Genomic DNA, 21,230 nt, shown 5'->3' with positions numbered 1-21,230 from the left:
CTTCCCAGACCGCAGAGTAACCAAAAATAAATAAATAAAATATGGCATCCATAAATCAAGAAAAATGGTAAATATTTTGACTTATTAACTCTAAATTTCAGGTTATTTTCCTTTTAAAAGGAAGTTCTTTTTCCCTACTCTTCCCAGGTCTTTGCTCATATGGAAACATCAGTGTAAAACACCTTGGGATAACTTTAGCAGGGAATTGTTGCTAAAAAACTACTGAACTAAATAACTGACGACTACTCAAATGATCATGTTGTGTTTATAATGGACAGTAAAAGAGTTGGAGGTTTGAAGAGATTCTAGTATAAAAGTAAAATAATGCCCCTGTTTATTTACAGAGGGCAGCATTTCCCTGAAGCCTATTTTTTAGGGCAGAAAGCGCTGCTGGTGTGGGTGAAGGAGAAAGTGAGAGTGTTTGTCTCTTGGTGTCCTTGCATGTCTGTTTGTGCACAAGAGAAAGATTCAGACTGTTTGTGTGTGTCGCTGTGCGTCCACGTGTGTGTGTGTGTGTGTGGGGACGGTGAGTAATACTGCATGTGTCATTCTGAGTCCCCAGAGTTTTCTTCTTCTCTTCTTCCTCTTCTTTCTCTCTCTCATCATGTCCCTCCTCCCTCCCTTGCTCTCTCCCTCCCATCTGTCTTCCCTTTCTTTCTCTTTCTTTATTTCTTCATCGCTCTCTTCTCTCCTTTTTCTTTTTTTTTTCTGTGACATTCCTGTCCGGCACTCAGAGTGTCATCCTAGTTTTCTGCTGACTCGGTGCTTCGCTGACACACACACCACAAACACACACACACACACACACACACACACACACACACACACACACACACACAACACACACACACACACACACACACACTCCAGCTGTTGCGAGTGGGGGCGTTTATTGGATTGTCTGTGTCCTCTATTTGGATAAGGAGAAGGGAAAGAGGGAGCACGAGGAAGAAGGAAGGGAACAATGGAGGACAAGAAGGGACAAGAGAGGCAGAGGAGCAGAATTAAAGGAGGATGGAGGAAAATGGAGTAAAAAGTACAGCTGAGGGGACAAATTCAACAAGCTAGAAGCAACTGATAACAATTATTAGAACGTGATATGTTTTCCATGTACTGAATTTTTCCATTAAAGATTAACAGGAACAGAAGGTCTTAACGAAGATGCATCTAACGTGTATGTGTAATGAGCATTTTCCACTATTTTTGGGCTCCTCACAAACAAAAAAAATGTACATATAAATCAAGAAATACTATAGTGTTCAAACAATTGATACTTTCCTATTAGCAAGTGTATATTTTTATATATTTTAGGTGTTTAAGATTGTTTCATCTTAAAACATTTAGCAGGCAAAATTAAAAAAAAAATCTTTTTTACACTGTACTTGTTAAATGAGGGAAGAGTTTGAACAATGGTTATTGTGCACATAATGTCTGCGTGGTGTTAAAAATCTGCATAATAACAATGAAATTTATGTCTGTCTGGTGCTAAATAAAGTGATCAATTCTCAGTGTTTTACAGTCTGATGACAGCACAAGGGGCCGACATGATCTGCATTGTGACAAACACACGTGCACGTTATGTTCGAGCCCCTCCCCAGAGAAATCGTTGAAAAGATAAAAATGGGTGTTTACTGGTCGACAGGACAGTAAAACAGATGAAGGAGCATTTATTTTCTTCGCATTATTCACAATCACATCTGCAGCTCCCACGAGTGTTTCCGTAACTGCGGCTTCTGAATTTTAAGGTGGCCACAGGGCTGACATGTACACTTATTAGTAATATGATTTTTAATGCTTTCATATTGGCATGCTTTTGCCGTATGGCAGGTGTTTGAAAATCCCATAATACTGACCTGTTTACCTGGAAACTGTAATTTATATCATAAAGATTTGTTGTAAATAAAAGAAACATAAAATAATAATGTAAGAGTCATATTTCAGAAAGTCCCAGTGGTGAATAAACCTATGTACTTAAAAAAAGAGTAGGTATTATCAGGTCATTTGACATCCCTCTTCTGAAATTTCCCTTTCACGGACATTTACCTGGACTCAAGAATGTAATGTAGAATGGCTGAATAAAGGTTCAATAAACACTGCGTTTAAAAAAAAAAAAGTAATTCTTTCATGGTTCAGGTTTGAAAGAGTTACGGAAAATATGAATGCACTCCAATCAAGTATATTTCACTGATCGCAAAACATGATTGTAAATGATTATTTTTTTAAATTTAATGCAACCCTTTACATTTTATTTATGTAACAAAATTACTTTAAAAAGTTTCACATAATTTACTTAAAGCTGACATTTTAGGCTTGATTTTAATTTTTTTAGTGTGGATACTGAGTTGTTTTTGCATGTAGCACGCAGGTGGGAGACAAAACAATGACATATCATTTGTTTTGTCGCCACTACAGGTTATAGTTTAGGCAAGTGTGTTTATCTTACAGGAGGCTGAAAACAACCAGATGACCACTTGCTAGTACGGCACAGTTTTCATGCCTGTGCACATTTGGTGAGCTTTGTACCGAAAAGCTGGCAGTTTCAAGGCGGGTTAATGTCCGATTTAAGTAGGACATTTGTGTTTTCACGTTCACCTGCATCAGGTGATGTGTAGAAAAAATCAGGGCTGCAGTTCTCATGGCTTGTGTTACTCAGGTGCCAAATACAGCCTCATCTATGGGTCTACACATTTTTCCTGCACTTCCTGTACATCTGATAGAGATCATTAACTTAGACATGTAACTATGATGTACGATAAAAGCTTTCATCTTAGCAAAAGCCCTTAGTTGCCTACACATGACCTCCATGTGGCTTAAGAACATGGCGCTGCTTACATTTTCCTTAAATCTACTGCGATAATAAATTGATATAATTTGACCAAAATTTCAGCAAAAGGCGATTTGAACTTTCCGTGGTGGTCTGTGTATTCCTTTAAGCGAGGCCAGCGGGCAAAAGATGGACTGCGGAGACCTGAGACAGCAAAGAGAGGGAGCAAGCGGTAGAAAGACAGGAGGCGAAATGAAGAGAGGCTGAGATAAAAGATGGCATAGGTAGGAAGAGAGCGATGGAGAGAGAGCAGATGCTCTGAAAAGAACAATGGAGGAAGAGAGAGACATAAATGATGGTCGGTAAAAAAGAGAGAGGGAGCAAAATGAAGAGAGAGGGGCAGATGAAAGATGACAGGCGTGGGAGGCAGTGGACGAGTGAGAGAGATAGACTTAGAAAGGCAGCAATAGAGAGAGAGAGGAGAGATAAAAAGATATTAGGTGGAGGAAAGAGCAGCCGAGTAGAGAAAGAGTGAGGGAGGGGTGTGAAAAGGAGGGAGAGAGAGAGATGACAGGATGAAGAAGAAAAGGAGGAGGAGGAGAAGAGGTGAGCGTCCTTGCACTGTCAGGGGCGATCGATGGCACATCATTTACATTACACTGACTTAACTGCAGAGAGAGAGAGAGAGAGAGAGAGGAGGGGAGAGGAGAGAGAGATGGAGAGGGGAAGGAAGAGATTGATAGAGAGAGAGGGAGGAAGGAAAGGACAGGTAAAAAGGAAGAGGAGGAGGAGGGATGGATGTAGGGTGAGGAATGAACAGTCAGAGGAAAATTAACTACAGTTGGGGAAAGATGGAGGGATGGTGGGAAGAAGGCAAAGAAAGAGATCTGATGAAGGTTTCTCTTTCCCTTTTGACCGCGAGGCTCAAGCAGTGCTAAGGCCTTTACACAACGAGCACATCGCGAGAGAGCAACACGAAATTCTGAATTTATCAGATCCAAACATGCAGTGTAAGTTATATATGTATATAAACCTATTATATTATATTATATATTATAACTATTTTGTGGAAAAGCTTTCCTCAAAAAATTTAACTGGTCCTAGTGTTTCGAAGCAAGAACAGGAAGAAGGCAGCAGGGAGGATTTCATGGTTTGACTTAGGAGTTGACGCTGCATCCCGACATATTTCAGGATGTCAGTGGGGCAGTTTGAGCTGTTGGGACCAAATCTGAGGAGACAGATTTTAAATAACTAAAATAAAACTGGAAGCTAGACTCTTGAAAAGACATAAGATAAACACTTTCCTTATATTGGAAAACAAACTAAAAAAAAAAGTTAATTTGGTAAATGTGTTCTCACAGTCTGCCTGATGAGGGTGTGATGGATGTTTTTATTGTGCCCTCGGATGTTTACAAACCCTTCATCCTTGTACTGATTTTCCAAAACCTTTCCTGAATCTAAATGAAATAAAAAGTAATAAAGACTAAAACCAAAACTAATAAACACTAACTAAACTTAAACACTTTAAATGAAAGCAAACCCCTTTGGACACTAGCAAAAAGTCAAAACAGACCACAGTACGTCAGGCTGAAGGACATCACGTCTGACACTGTGGTCAGCAGCACAGGAGCACCACAGGGAACTGTGCTGTCCCCTCTTCTCTTCACCCTGTACACCTCTGACTTCTGCTACAACTCTGAATTATGCCACATTCAGAAGTTTGCAGACGACACAGCCATCATGGGGTGTATCTGGGATGATCAGGAAGAGGAGTACAGAAGTCTGGTGAGGAACTTTGTCGCATGGAGTCACACAAACCACCTGCAACTCAACACCTCAAAGACCAAGAAACTGGTTGTGGACTTCGGGAGGTCCAGTGAAGGTCCACTGCCGGTTCAGATAGAGGGGGAGGAGGTGGAGGTGGTCAACAAGTACAAGTACCTCGGGCTGTGGGTGGACAATAAACTGGACTGGTCATGCAACACAGAGCACCTGTATAAAAAAGCCCAAAGCCGACTGTACTTCCTCAGGAGGCTGAGGTCTTTTAACATCTGCAGGAAGCTCCTGAGGATGTTTTACCAGTCAGTGGTCGCAGGAGTACTTTTCTATGCTGTGGTGTGCTGGGGGAGCAGCACAGCAAAGAAGGACTCATCCAGGCTGGAGAAACTGATCAGGAGGGCTAGCTCTGTGGTCGGCATGAAGCTGGACACTCTGGTGACAGTGGCAGAGAAAAGGACATTAAAGAAACTGATGGACATTATGGACAATGCTGGGCATCCTCTGCACACGGCCATTAACAACCAGAAGAGTCTGTTCAGTGACAGGTTGCTTCTCCCAAAGACAAGAACTAACAGACTTAAAAACTCCTTTGTCCCACACGCCATCAAACTGTTTAACTCCTCTCTGGAGGGGAGAGGGAGGGGAAACAGGAGGACAAAGGAGGGGGGAACAACTAAGCTGTAGTGCCTCTGCACCTCACTGTGCAATACCTTTTGTGCAATACTTTTTGTAAATAGTCAACAGTGCAATAGACTCAATACTTGAAATGTGCAATTCACTTGTATTTTTATTTTTTATTCCTATTTATTCTATTTATCCCCTTCGTATATTTTATTTATATTTGTTTCTGTATTTATATATGTGTGTGTGTGTGTGTGTGTGTGTGTGTGCGTGTGTGTGTGTGTGTGTGTGTGTGTGTGTGTGTGTGTGTGTATATATATATTTATATATATATAACAATTCTGTAACTGTAACTTCGGTCGTTGCTGTGCTTTTTTTGGAAATCGAATTTCCCAGAGGAACCCACCCGAGGGATTAATAAAGTTCTATCTTATCTTATCTTAAAACACAGTAAAAGAAAAACTGATAAGCAAATACAAAACTACCACATCTGACCCAAAGCTGTGTGCCTGACATAAAATAGTATTATTTTAATATTTCAGCATCAGTGAGCTACAGCACACTTGTTTTTAAATGCAGTGATCTGATTGGTCAGATCTGATTATTTGCATGTGAAAAATGTGATTTCTTCTTTATTTCCATAAACAGAAGATAAACAGCACTATATCCTTTTTGGTGGGGTCCTTGACATTAGGCAGTATACATCTGCTGGTGATGATCAGCATCTTTAAACTGGCAGGTATTTGCCACCACTTCCTCACCCAATATGGGACAGTTGCCCAGTTTAACATTATAATGTGAGCAGAAGTCCCAGTATAAATGAACTGGAACCAGCCAAGAACATATGCTCCTTAACATGATAGCAACTTTCTCTTTTCACATATTAACGTCTTACTGTTACTGTGAGTTTCATAAATATGGGATAAATTAGGGATTAGCTAACCAGATACTCTGCTGCTAAATGTTTATCTAAAATCCTTTTAAGTCTCATTTGCGAGATTGTGTGGTGCTCTGTGTGATGTTGAGCAGTACAGGAACTGTCTTCTACAACTCTCAGCACAACTCCAAACCGTGCCACCTACAGGAATACTGTGAAGATTACTGCATGGTTGGATGAATTAGTGATGGTCAGGAGGAGGAGGAAAGAGCACTGGTGGAGGATTTTTGTGAAGCGGTCTGGGAGGAATCATCTGTTGCTGAATATTAATAAGACCAGAGAGACCAGGCTCGACTTCACAAGGAAGATGGGGGCTTCCTGGCCCATGTCTGTCCTTGGACAGGATATTGATGTGCAGGTGTACAAGTACCTGGGCATGAACAAGAGGCAGAGATTTTCTGTCGCTGTGGTCAGCTGAGGAGCATCATGAGAACTGGTGACACCAGTGAACTGAATGATCTGATCAGGATACCTGGTTCTCTGATTGGCTGCAAACCTGGAAACCCCTGAAGCTGAGGTCACCGAGCATGCTGTTATCCATCATGAATAGTCCTGACTCTGCACCTCCAACAGGACAGGCAGCGGAGCATCTTTTCTAACACACTGAAGCAGCACCAATGCCACAAGGGCACTTGCAGGAAGTCTTTCTTACCACATGCTAACAACCTTTTTAACACAAGATATCTGTTTGGCAGAGAGTCATCTGCCAGATGTTATTATTACAGTATACCAGTGGAAGCAGATGGCTGCCCCTCCCTGGTTCTACGGTTTCTTCCTGTTGAAAGGGAGTTTTTCCTTACCCCTGTCACCAAGTGCTTGTTTGCTTGTAGGGGCGTTGTATGACTGTTGGCTTTCTTTCTACTGTTGTAGGGTTTTTACCTTATAGTAAAAAGCACCCTCAGGCGACTGTTGTTATGATGTGGTGCTGTGAAAAAACTGAATTGCTTCCATCTTGGATAGAAAGTATCAAAAATTAACATTGCTAATGCATATGTTAATTATAGGACATTTCTTTTTAACAGTGACTTTCAAGCTGAGTGATTTAAGGATTTGTTAGCAATTAAGGAACTCTCTCTGATTTTGTCTTTTATGATTTCTGTGTAAGAATAAAGAACATTAGGGACAAATAAAGGAAAATAACAGAGGTTGAATGAGAGGAATAGAGGGTTTTCAAGACTATTCTGCAGACTAAATCTATTGATTATTGAATTGTTAGATAATCTATATTTTCTATGAAAACCACATAAGTCAGGGTCTTTGGGGAGCTTTTATATAAAGTTGCAGGTTTGCTTGAAGTGAAGGCGGCTTCCCAGCTACAGTGTAACCATCCATCCAGCTCCTCTAATCCTCCCTGTGTTTCTCCTTCCCTTGCTCCGTCCCTCCCTCGCTCATACCATATGTGACATTCCTTCTCAATGTGGCGCATTGAAAACTTCCTGTTGTTATAGTTTGTTATGGAGAACTTCAAAGAGACGGCGAGGGAGGGAAGGCAGGGGGTGGGGGGGGGGGGCGGACACACAGAAGAGGAGAGAGAGAGAACATGGAGTCTGTTATAGTTTTACCTCTTAAATGTTAACATGTGAGAGCACTGTGTATGCCTGTATGAATTATCCCTGCCTGTGTGTGTGTGTGTGTGTGTGTGTGTGTGTGTGTGTGTGTGTGTGTGTGTGTGTGTGTGTGTGTGTGTGTTTGCCCACATGCCGAGGAAGTAAGGTAATGGCGCTTAAAGCCATCACACACTCGCACACACTCACGCAGACATGCAGACACACGTTAGCCCATCGACCTGTATAACTTGTCTCGTCAGCGATTGTGTGTCGCTCAGTGTATGACTGTGTGTGTGTGTGTGTGCCATGTTTAATATTTAATAGGTGCTGGTTAAAAATGCAGGAGTGTTTTTGTCTCTTGTCCCGTTGCACACCTGTTCCACTGGAGAGAGAGAGCGAGAGGGGGAGATGGGTGGTGGTAGATGTAGAAAATAGAGATGGATGCAAGAATGGCAAAATGGCTGCATAGATGACTGATATGTAGATGGATTGATAGAAAAAAGAGGATACTAAGAATGGGTACGGAGGATGTGCAGATAGATATTTATAGACAGATGATAGAGAATGTGTGTTTGTGTGGATAGATGCATATACAGATAAAGGATGAATGGATGGAGAGGTAGAGGACAATGATTCCTAGAAGGATGGACTCTGATATAGATACAAAAATACGAATTGATTGGTACAGCAAAGAAAAATAGACGGTGTAGGTAGAAAAGTGGATGATTGGATAGATCCTTTGATTGTTTGATTGAGTGAATAAACAAATAAATTGTGTATAGGCGACTGGAGAGGCCACTGCTTTTTGGGTTTTGTTTTTTCAAAGTGGCCAATAATTAACATGTAAATTCCAATTGCTTTTTGAGAATTGCAGTTCATACACAGACATTAGCAGAGATATGCCTAGTGAATGACCACCGAATATAGACTTGTTGCATTGGAAGTCTTGCGGAACAAAGCGCCATTGTCGAAGCCTTTGGCTCAGAATTTTCTCTGACGTCTCTTTGTCCTAAAAAAGATTAAGTCTTAGACTGAAAACTTTGTCCGTGGTGGTCTTCAATGAAGTTTCCTTTCAGTCTGGGACTTGATACGTGTCTGGGAAAGCAGCTGTTGAACTTACAGGTCATGCAACCTGATAATTCAGTAACACAGTATCCTCTCCTTTTTGTCCATTTGGAAGAGTTTGTAAATGAACTTGTGAATAGGCGGTATCAACAATTATTGGTTGTCCAATTGCTAAATGTTAGCATACTTGCCAAACCTATAGAGCATATGGTGGCATAGATGGAGATACAGTTGATTAAAATATGAATAGATGGATATGAGATTTGATACATGTATATACCGATCAGTCACAACATTGAAGTAAATATTTGTTTTAGATTTTAGTTTTGAAGCCATGGTATTCTGCCTACTACTGTATAGATTCATCTCAGCAGGTTTGTCCCCTTCAGGAATGGTCATAGGACCTCTGGGGGTGTCCTGTGATGCCACTTGATGGTTGAAAAAGGGTCCTTTTTGGTCCTGTAGGGCGATTACCTCCCAGGATTCGGTTTGTTCAGGGGCATGCTGTGGATTCTTGATATCATTGGGATTTGGAAAACCTTGATTCTGGGTGAACAAACTTGGGCTCTTCGTCTTCAGAGAAGGAAGATGCAGTAGTTGGGGAGCACCATTGCCATAAAGAGTGTGCTTGGTTTGCAGCAATCTTCAGGTTTATTAGTACTTATCAGAGTATATCCACATGAATCCCAGAGCCGAGTGCAAAGACTGCATTATAAAAAGATGGTAAGCGCTACTTGACCAATCAGTGGCTTTAATGTTAGGTTGCAGATAAAGGATGGATGGAAAAGCTGGATGGATTGTACATGTGATAGATAGACTGCTAAATGGACAAATGAATAGAAAAATAAGATGGGCAGAAGGATAGATTAAGATTTGAGCAGATGTGAGAAAATAAGTATAGGATAAAAGACAGGAAGTGGTAAGATAAATAGTAAGTAAGCAGAAATGGATAAATAGGGGTGAAAAAGAAGCGAGGGATGAGAAGAAGGAGAGAGGTGTCATCAGTTAATCAATACAGGATCCCTGTTTCCCTCCACTCTGTGTTTTAGGGTGATTTTTTTTCCTCCTTTATTATTTTCGCTCTACTTCCCTTATCAGTCAATACTTATTATTGCTTACCTTACTCCAGTGCTCTCTCGCTCTCATTCTCTCCCTGTCTTTCTTTCTCTTTTTTCCCCACCTCTTCCTCTGGCTCTTTTTTCTCCATGTCGAAAACGAAAGACAGAAAAAGAGAGAAGGAAACACACACACAATGAAGTCATTCATCTGTCCAATCAAAGAGGCGGAAGCCCAGAAGAAAGTAAACATCCATCTCTCTCTCTTTCTCCCTCTCTCTTGTGAGTCCGTGAGCGTCCATGATTATGATGCCTTTCCTTGTGAGTGAGTGTGTGTCTGTGTGTGTGTGTGTGTGTGTGCGTGGACAGACATGTATCCCATTTCTCTGGTGTCTCTTTAAAAAGAATGGATTGTTGTTCTGCTACAAACAAAGAGTAAAGACACACAGAGAGGGACAGAGAGGATGTAAGTCAGTGACACGATTTATGATGGTTGAGAGGTGCAGGGAGACAGAAAACGGAGAGGGAGCAAGAGGAAAATAAGGAGGAAAAAGATGGATGGAAAGAAGGAAATGTATAAGTGTCCACCAACCGGCGGTTCTGAGACAAAGAAAATAAACGATTAGCCGAGGTTGTGACATAATTTGACCTGAAGTTGTGAACGAGAGAAAGTACGTGTGGGGACGAAGTCTAAGACACTGCTGAGTAGAATGAAGTGTGAGATGCAGAATAACCAAAAATGTAATGTCCCTGTATGAGGACACAGGGTCTCAGGAGGCTATGCAACTGTAGTCCTGCAATGTATGCTAGCAGGCAGCTATCAGTTAAATGGGGACAAGGCTTCAGTGTGCAGAAACACAAAAAAGTGCCACAATTGAGAAACCAAACACATTTTCAGTAAGACTTGGAAATAGTGACCAAGCCCAAACTTACCAGACAAAACAACCAAAAGAGTGACTTTTTTTTTCTCAGATTTTCTGTACTTAGTCTAAGGAGCTTGGAAAGAAAAGACCTGGATGACTGCGAACCTTCACAGACATCTTCCTGTACTTAGCATTGCAGCAACAAGAATCACCCCCTGCTGATCATTAGCAAACATGTAGTTTGAAAACACCTTATCACTGGCTTCACTTTTCAGACCCAGAAGTCCCCCACAGGTGTGTTAGCCAGACTGGCGACCTATCCAGGGTGTACTCTGCCTTTTGCCCTATGGCAACTGGGATGGGCTCCACCTACCCATGCGACCCTGAATAAGCAGAAGATGGGTGTTAGCGTGTCCCAACAGTCGGCCTCAACAGCTGGGGATCAGATCGCCAGGCCCTCCACCCTAGACATACGACACACTGGAGAGAAGATTACGTCTCCTGAATGGCCTGGGAACACCTCTGTGTCTTTTAAAAGAACTGGAGAAAGTTGCTGGGCTTCTTAGGGTGTTGCCCCCGTAATCCATCCCTGGATAAGCAGAAAAAATGTTAGAATTTGTAAGTGCTGTATTTGGAGCATTCCTACAACAGACAGATGAAAGAAATATCCAAACAATACCAAAAATATATAAAAATAACTGAGTAACATTTCAGGATTATAACATTTTGGACTGTGACTATAAAGCTAAAAACTGACACATAAACAACAATAAGGCAAAGAATGCATCTGTAATCCTAAAAAAATATACTTGTGAAATATTTAGTTAATGTAAAAAAAAAAAGGAGTAAAAATGTTGAATAGATTTTTTCAAGGGATTCAACATTTGAAAGAAAATCTTGACAAAAAAGAAAACTCTAATAACAGATAAAGTAAAAGATAATGAATCTATCTAAAACTCACTGAGAACCCATTTTATCCTGACACCAAAAATACAGAAGTTACAAAAACGTTTTACTTATTTGATGAGGGGAAAAAAAGGAAACAAAATCCAAGAACAAAGCCAAATTTGGAGGGCCGAGAGAGAAAACCAATAAATGAACAAGAAGAGGAAAAACCAAAAGAAAATGAGGAGGGGGAAAGATTAGCATGCTGATGGTGAGATGGGAGAAAGGAAAGAGTGAAGATGAAAGATTTTAGTTAAAGAGGGTTGACCCCTCGCTCAGCCCCACGTATTGACCACACTAGGCTTTGATAAACTACACTCTGTGTGTGTGTGTGTGTGTTTGTGTTTGTGTGTGTGTGTGTGTGTGTGTGTGTGTGACCTCTGCACGTTCTGAGCTAAATCAATCTGTCAAACGTGTTAGCGAATCCGTGCTTATTCACCGCCATGCCTGTTTGTGCGTGTGTTATTTGAGTGTGTGTGCAGGCATCGGTGTGTGTGTGTGTGTGTGTGTGACCGACCCTGACCGGCCATCAGAGCCAATGACGGAGTATTGATCAAGGCTCCGTCACCATAGAAACGGCCATTTGGGAGGACAGGCGATGGGGCGCGTGTGTCAAAGTGGGAAGACTTACTTCAAGGTGGCTCATCAGATCGTTGGGGGTGTGGGCGTGAGTGTGTGAGTGCGTGTGTAAAATGTCACCTTCGTGTTTTCCATTCGTGGCGTGTTCTGGTGTTCTCGGCCAATTAAAAGGTCATCAAATAACCAAAAAACATCAGTGGCAAACATTTGGAAGCTACTGTGTGTCTTACTTTAATTAACCTCCATAAATCATTACCTGTGTAATTATGAGACAATATTATAATTACTGTAAACAAACAGGAGCAGACTGTGTCACCTGTATAATTTTTCAGCCACATAGTTCGTTTCAGTCATGATTTACCCCAGCTCGTGTTTTATTCTGAGAGCTCACTTTAGCTCCACTAACACTCATTAGACTGACCAAAGTACTTTTTTATCTGTAGGAACACAATAGCAATCAATGAATCAGATCTAGTATAATGCCACATGCATGTGTGCAGCAGCATCATTAAACACACTGATTACTAAAGCTCTAAATCTCTCCATAGGGGAATGAAGGACTCTAGTTTGGACTTTATTCCTTTTTAACGATGCATAATGTCTGAAAGAAGTTCTAGGTTCAAGGTTGGCTTAAACAGAACGAATATCTGTAGTAACGTTTACTCAACTGTGAAGTGATGTTACAGGATTTAAACCGGAGATGTGGGTAACTTGAGATGGCTGTTTCTTCTTGATCGTAATGAAGCCCATCCAGTGTTTTCAGACAGAGACCAGTGATGAGTTACTGCTGTAGTGTTTGGGCACTGTGACAACACAGAATATCTCCATAGCCAAGAACATACATGTACCATACCATGCTATGGTTTAAAAGATGAATGTAGCTTCTAGTTCTGAAAAATTAAGCCAACCCTCAAGCACCTTGAGCCTGTATTATTTCTTATGGCCAGCAGGGGGTGAATCCGGGTCTTCTGATTATATAAAAGTCTATGGCAGGGGTGCCCAATCCTGGTCCTCGAGAGCTACTGTCCTGTAGCTTTTAGATGCGTCCTTGTTCTGACACACCTGAATCAAATGAATGGCTTGTTATCAGGCCTTTGCCAAACTTGATGGCATACTGAAGAGGTAATCAAACCATTTGATTCAGTTGTGTTGCAGTAGAGATGCATCTAAAAGCTGCAGGACAGTAGCTCTCGAAGACTGAGATTGGGCACCCCTGGTCTATGGGAATGTGACCACATGGCTTCCTCTCTCTGTCGCCGCTTTAAAGGCCTTTATGTTCACTTTATGGGCTCAATTGTGAGTCCACTTTGTACATTATGGTCATTTTAACAGGCAAAGAAGAGTCTAGGGTTTGGTCATTGTCTAACTATTTATCAATCACAAGTCAATTTCTCAATCAGATCCGCCACTCGCTCATCGCATCAGGCATCAAAACACGGAAAGAAAAGCTTAACTTCAGGATTCTGAACTGGACTTAACTAACTAGTGGGTGACATCACGGTGGCTACATCCATCGGTTTTTCTAACCACGAGGAAGTCGGACATTCTGTAATCCTTTATACAAAAAGTCTAGTTAAATTTTTGAGACTGTTATTGATTATGAGTCTTAAAGTATAACATTTGGACAACAGGGGGTAACTTTATCTTTCACTTTTCTTTTGTCTTCCACTCCTTTCACAGTGGAAGTGATTCGTTTTATTTATACTTCTACTGACCCTTTCAATCTTCTTTCTATTAGTAAAAACTGAATAATAGGAACAGTTAGGTAATAGGATCATTGACGAGCTTAACATTTGTAGCTTATGTTTCTAAAGTTGTCTCATGCATAGACCTGTTGGGGCCAAAGTTCTAATATCCTCCATGCATGCATTCTTCTTTTGCTTATCTAATCCAGAGTCACGGGGTGGGGAGGCTGAAGCCTGTCCAAGAGGCAGGATAAAGGGTTAGGGTTTGGCCAGTCTGTCGCAGGGCTAACAGGGAGAGACAACCATTCACACCTATGGGCAATTTACAATCTACTAACCCCACTAACTACATGTCTTTAGAGCGCTGGAGCTGGAGTATCCACAAAGAACCCACGCAGACACAAGGACAACATGCAGAGAGAGACCCGTCCATTTGAAATAACCACAAATATATCTCAGTTGGGCTTTGATGAAGCCATTTCCACTTGTTCCATCTGAGACATTACACTATAGATTCGCTGTGGTCATCATCCTGTCGAGGGGTCCTTTAACATTTCAACTTCATCTTTCAGACAGATGGACTTGCTCTATCCTCAAGCACTCTGTGTTATGATCCTCAGCCCTCAAATCAGCAAAGCCCAAGGCATAGCATTTCACCACCAAAAGCTCAACAATTATTCTCAACAAAAGCTGTCTTTGGTCTGTGCCAAGCATATCTGCTTCTGCTATGGCCAAATAACTCTTCTGACTCACCTCTCCAGAGCACATTTTGCAATAGTTACACCTGCAGACCAGGCAGGATGAACGGCGCCGATTCTACTGGATCATTCGTCACACATTAATTAGAGTTGGGCATTGTTTGGAATTCTATGATAAAGATGTCCGCAATTATAGGAAAACTTTGACTCAAGGTCTAGCTGGGACTTGCAGCATTCCCCATGGAGCAGTTGGCAACATTTATCTGCATCGCACATGAAAATTACAGGAGACTACAAGGACAGTCTTCCTGTATTTGGGATGAAAAATTCCACAAAAAGAAGGCTGGTTGTGTTGATCCACATCCACACACATGCACACGCCAAAAGGGTCTGATTGGAACCAGGCTAAGAGAGGCCTAAACCTTGGTTGAAATGGAAATGAGAGATAAATGTGGACAGGTACAGAGGTTAAGGGTGAAAGGTCACCGGCATAACTATCCCACATCTTCAGTGCAGAAACAGGAACCTGTGGACAAGAAGTGGTCTTGTTGCTGTTTGCAGTTGAGGTTAGGGGTTAACAGATGAATGTAGGTCAATGGACTGGCTCTGAAGTTTCTGTGTGTGTGTGTGTGTGTGTGTGTGTGTGTGTGTGTGTGTGTGTGTGTGTGTGTGTGTGTGTGTGTGTGTGTGTGTGTGTGTGCATATATGTAGCATGTATGAGCATATGTGGTTCCATTTTTTTCCAGCTCATGTCTATGTGATGTGTATGTGTGTGTGACCTGCTCTTTGTTCCTGTGCTCAGTGCAGTAAGGAGAGTGGACCGTTGACGAGGATTAATGCCCAACATATGGCAACCCTACGGGACACACACACACACACACACACACACACACTGCAGTCATTACTCTGAACAAAGAACTGTAAGGCTAATGAGAAGGCGATATCATGTGTCCTCTATACACTCACACACACACACACACTGCATGAATTCATGTGGATGCGCACAAACACACTCTAATGTTGCTTACACATGGATGGATGCAGATGAGCACACACACACACACACCTGGTACTGTAACATGTATCCATTGTGTGTATGTGGGAGTTGAAAGGTAGCAGAGGGTTGTTGATGGAAAGGTTTTAAGGTTTGAATGCAAACACCTGCGCGCGTGTGTGTGTATCTGTAAAAGAGAGAGAACAGGGAGTTTATTGCAAAGATGAGTGTGTGTGTGTGATTGAAGGAGGACGAGGTGAAGCAGAGTTCAGAGGAAAAGTGAAGGTTCATGTTTTCATTTCTTCATGCTCCTCTGCCTCTCTCTCTCTTTTTTTCGGTTTTTGTATGTGTGTTTGTGTGTGTGTGTGTTTGTGTGTGCACGTCTTTTTTCTCACATACAGATCACACCCAAAAACATTTGCAGACGTTTTCTCTCTTTTAGCACACTTTCTCTTTTCTCTCTTGCTCCGCACCTCCCAGTGGGATTTGACCGATATTCAGTACTTGACACGTTCCTGGAAAACCGCACAGCCACTCTGTAGTCTCTGCTGTTGTAGTAGCTGACCCGTCTGTAAGCCCACACCCTTGTTAGGTGCTTTTCAGACTTGCACCCACTTTCCATTTATCTGATGGCTTCATGTTTGAATAACAGCCCTGATGACTTTTATGTAAAAGTCATGATGACAGTCGTACTAATTGGAGAAGGTGTGTTACCTGTAAAACTGTATCTCCAAAATGAGGTTAATTCTGTATTCATATCTGGACACTATGAATGATATCTACGCTAGGGCCTAAAGACCATTTACTAGGGAAAAACAAAGCTGTTTCTCAGTATATCACTAGAAACACAACTTAATGCACTGAGGGCCACAATTAAACATACAAAATTATGATTTCATAAGTTGGAAAAGCATGTGCATATGTTTCACTTTTCTATATCAACAGCTGGTATGAATAAAAACAGTAATATTTGTTTTTTCTTTTATTGATGTACAATTAAAAACCAAATACATTGCTGTCATGTGTAGATCTTATCCTTTTAAGGCATTATTCTTAGTGTTTTCAAGGTCTTTGCAAATGACATTAACATAACAGAGCAGTGCTGCTTTTGTTGGGACAGTGTTGGTATAAAGACTATAAAATCCAACTAAAAGGATTATTTAAGAACACTTTTACAATCACAAAACAGTGCGTTAGTTATCTGTGTATTGCCCCCAGGTGGAGATACAAGACTAGTGTCCCATCTAAAAATGATGACAGAAACTTATAAGCTGGATGCATAAATTTCAGATTTTGTTTAAAAAAAAAGTTTTATTAGAAGTTTGACCCTCCAGGTTTTTTAGCGTAAGTACTGGAGTCACTTTTCAAATGACTTTGTTAAACTGTGGTTGCACGACAGCTACAACACAAGTGGCTCAGTATTTCTTGGTTTAACTGTCAGCAAGCAGATGAGCTCCATTCTACTTATTTATTTAATTAATTTTTGACGGGGTAGATTGTGTACCACACATTTGCCATATTTAGCACTGAAGTCGTTTCCCTTTGTTTCAAAGTCAAGTAATAAAAAGCTAGTTAGCTATACAAGCTAACGTTAGTGCCTTCTGTTAGCACAGGGAAAGTCACACTTTTGTACTTTCATTACAGAAATCTTAGGTTTGGAAAATAAAGTAGAGTGTACCTGCTTCTATTTTTTCTAATCTCATGCAGTGGCACTATGTCGAAGTCTTGAACAGGTTTTATTTTTTGGCCTCTCGCTCTCTCTCTCTCTCTAGGTGTAAATGACTTTGGATGGCCATCTGTTACTTAGCTACCCTGCAGAGAGTTGGCCTGCATGCGCACCTCCTCTGTGTGTGTGTGTGCGTGTGTTTGTGTGTGTGTGGCTTCCTTTATGTTTAGCCGCATGTGTTCAGTTACAGTATTCTTGTTTGAGTGTGTTTATTTATGCCTACGTGCACATGCATAATACAGTAGGTTGTGTGTGTGTGTGTGTGACAGAAATAGGGGGGTTGAGAGAGATGCTGGAGTGTGTTGAGTGTTTATTCAGGTTCACTTGCTCATGTAGAACATGTATCCCAGCTTATGTATGTAAAAAGAATGCTGTTTTACATGAGTGTTAGCATATTTGTTCCTCCTCTGTCTCTCCGTGAAGACTGTAAACTCCTTAAAGTCCATCGGCAGCAATAACAATCTGCATATCTAAACAACATTTAAGTTTTCTGCTGAGTTTCCTTCCAGGAGCTTCTTCACAGGAAAAAGTCTGTCAGCCATACTCAGGATTTCAGAAACACTTGGTGGACATGAGACTTTGTACTTCATAGTCTTTCAGTTGCTCAAAGGGCAGGATGAAATATGTCGGTGAGGCAGCTTTTACTTTTTTGCTCGGAGTCCTTGGAAACTTGTCTGCCCGACACAGCTGACAGTGTTGATATCTTTATATGGAAAACAAAGACCTCAGATGTGAAACTGATATACATGAACCTAAGTGCTTTGAATGATACCGTATTGTATCATGTTTGATGCAGATGGTCTGAGAGGCGTGCACAGATTATAATGGCTTCATTTTTCTGCACTCAACCCTGGAAAATCTTAGAAACTAATCTCCTTTTCTCTCTCTCCCCCTCCAGCTCTCGCCCAGGCCGTCCTCCCAAGCGTTGTTCTGGTGCAGGGATCCAGGAAAGCCCCAGGCTGCTTCACCCAGGCCTCCCCGGCCTGCTGTCCCCCAGCCTGCTGTCCCACACTGGTAAGAGAAAGAGACCGAGACATGAATGATTTTCTCGTTTTTAATGCATCTTATTACCTTATTGGGATTCCTTTTTTTGTTGTTCCAGCAGCTTCTGAGGACTCTGTGATAGTGCCCTCTACTGGTCAAAGTAATTATGACAGAAAACAGAGAGGAAGTTGTGTAGGGAGGAGGTAGGGGTGGATGGATGGGTCAACAACTGCTGTTTGATGCAAATTACTTTCAATAAATACTCATCTAACCCAACCAAACACAGGTGGAAAAATCTGGGATCGCATACAAGCATAAACTGTGTTGATTTTTAGATTATTTCCAGACTGAAGAATTTCAGATTCAGTGACTTGTAGGGACTGAAATCGTCTCTTTGATGCTTAATTTAAACATACAATGCTTTTCATGCTAACATGTCCCGCGACCTGATGTTGTAAGTCTTGTATATGGTTTAGGACCAAAATACATCAGTGACCTCCTGACCCAGTATGAACCTTCCAGATCCCTCAGGTCATCTGGATCCGGTCTTTTATCAGTTCCCTGAGTCAGAACCAGACACGGAGAAGCTGCATTCAGCTTTTATGCTCCTTATATCTGGAACAAACTCCCAGAAAGCCTCAGATCAGCTGAAACACTCAGTTTATTTAAATCCAGGTTGAAGACTCACCTGTTCTCAGCTGCATTTGAATAAAGCACCAAATCCACACTTTTAAGCTTAAATTTCAAAACTTACACTAACTACTGATCTTATCTATTTCTGATTTTATCTGTTTTGATTTTATATACTGTTTTGTTTGTTTGTTTGTTTGTTAAGTGGGCTTAGAGCTCTGGGTAGCTCCCCAGCTGGGTCTAGACTGGGTCTAGAGAGTATTTTAAATTCAGGGAATTTAAAATAGAAAGTAGCTCGTCCACAGAAGGACTGGTAGCTCCCCTTACGATAAGGGTTCAGATCGCGCGAACAGGTGTGAAATGTGTGTGTTTAGTTAGTTTGTTTGTTTGCTTGTTTTAATCAGTTTTAAATCATGCTTTTTATTTGTTTTTGTTTCTAATGTCTCTGTAAAGCACTTTGAATCACCTTGTTGTTGAATTGTGCTATACAAATAAATTTGCCTTGCCTTGCCTTGACTTGCCTTTCCATGAAAATGGAGAGCACAGGTAATGAGGCGGGTTTTGCAGATGACAGGTCACATACAATGCAACGTAAGGAGGATATTTTCTTCCTTTCATACAAGATGCAGTGATGAGTGACGACTTCATCACCTCTACCACCTGTGGTAAAGCACAGCAATACACTGGATTGCTTCCATACCAGCGGTGTAAGAGCAAACAGGAAGATAACTGAAAGATTGTGGGGAAATCTGTGGGAAAAGTTGTTTTTGTGCCTAAAACTGCAAAGATCTCTAAAGTGATCAATGGTTAGTAGGAAATGAATGTTCCTGTTAGCTTGGGCTGTGTAATTAGCTGGTGAGGGCTGTAGATTTTACGAATGCTGTGGGCATTTTTGCACTGAACTGGAAGAGAAAATTCAACTTTTAACCAATTTAAGCTCCTTTACAGCACTTAAAGTATTGGCTGAACACAGATTTTTGTTCACATATTTTTTCAGTCATTAGTCAAGGACATGCACTCAATGACCAGATGGACTTGAGTATGAGCAATAAAGGATTTTCTGGTGCATTTTCAGGAAGAACTAATGAAAAGCTCGGTGACCATTAGTTTCCATGAATTTCTAATTGGGTTTATGAGTATACCTAAAATTTGATTAAGAAATGACTTGTGTTCCCTTTTGTGTCATTAAGTTTGCACATGTTTATGAATACGTGGTCACAGGAACTTCAGTCGTGTTTTTTAATGTGAAATATTATTTATGCATAGTCTTTACTTTGTTAATACTGCACAACAGTTGTCATATCAAAGTTCGTGTTTCCCCCTCGACCGCTCTAAATTTCGCTGCTGGTCGGTCCTGAACGGCTCGCGCTGGTCGGCTCACTCTGTTACTGCGTTTCCGTGTCTGTTTAATGGACCTAATGTGTTTCCCGCTCTGTGTTTGACACGTGTTTCAGTTTGCGAATTGGTGACAGCTGGTAGAGGAGCCAACTGCTGGCCTTTAATGGAAAAAAGTATCACATTGTTATGCTTATAACCTCCAGAGAAAATGACCAGTAATCCTCATAAAGCTGCGCACTGACACATTTCACTAATTTTGAGCTTTCACATTAACATCTACCATGAATCCCGAGCGGGCTGTATTTTAAGGAAACACTCATATGTTTTTTAAATTTTTTTGATCAAATGTGTAAACATCTCTGTAGTGCCTGTAGTGCTGTTTAAGCATCTAGATTGTGTGGATGCAAGTTGCCGAGTTGTAGAGATACGGACGTTGCTCTGAGTACTCACAATATGTTGCTCAGAGCACCATAAAATATATTTGTACGCTCAATAGGAATGTCTCCTTCCAGAAATCATGAGGTGTTTTTATGCATACCCTGTTGTGAGCAGTTTCATGTAGAAACAGTTTTCTCCGTACCTTTTGCATCTGCCAACCAAAGAAGCGTGCAGATGGGTCACTCCGTTATCAGATCAACCAAAAACGAAGGAGGTCCCCACTCGACCTCCTCAGAATCAGCTATTACAAGCATATTTAATGAAGCCATGTAAAATATAAAACAAGAAAAAAACACAGTGTGTCAGAGTATAGTAAATAATGTGGATCCATAAAAGAGAGCATCTGGGCAGGGCTGCAGCCCACCTTTTGGTGATCTGTGATGTGAAGTAACCAACACGCATCGGTACTCCGAATGTTGGAGCTCTTTTCCTCTATCCTCATCCTTTCTTTCTGAGCAATCGAGATGGCAAAGAAAACAAAATGAAAGGCTCCCTCTTTTTTCCCCCTCCTGTAGCCACAGAAAGTGGAAATGGAGGGAACGCAAAGGATAGAGGAGGGGGAGAAATGGAGAGAAGAAAGGA

The 21,230-nt window shown here is 41.3% G+C and overlaps 1 protein-coding gene across 1 annotated transcript in view; it reads left to right on the top strand.

Moving 5' to 3' along the window:
• The window catches only part of dachb (dachshund b), a 117,142-nt gene that overhangs the window by 46,921 nt on the left and 48,991 nt on the right, over positions 1-21,230 (top strand). Inside the window, exon 2 of the mRNA XM_085450606.1 lies at positions 18,157-18,272. Coding sequence (XP_085306732.1) covers positions 18,157-18,272 — 116 coding nt within the window. The remainder of the gene's footprint in view (positions 1-18,156; positions 18,273-21,230) is intronic.

Source organism: Copadichromis virginalis, linkage group LG3, assembly GCF_057382275.1.
Source record: "Copadichromis virginalis isolate Kocher_CV1m ecotype Utaka linkage group LG3, C_Virginalis_male_GT1.1, whole genome shotgun sequence".
Classification (NCBI taxonomy): domain Eukaryota; kingdom Metazoa; phylum Chordata; class Actinopteri; order Cichliformes; family Cichlidae; genus Copadichromis; species Copadichromis virginalis.
The sequence above is the reverse complement of the archived record's forward strand: the minus strand, read 5'-3'. Positions and strand labels throughout refer to the sequence as shown.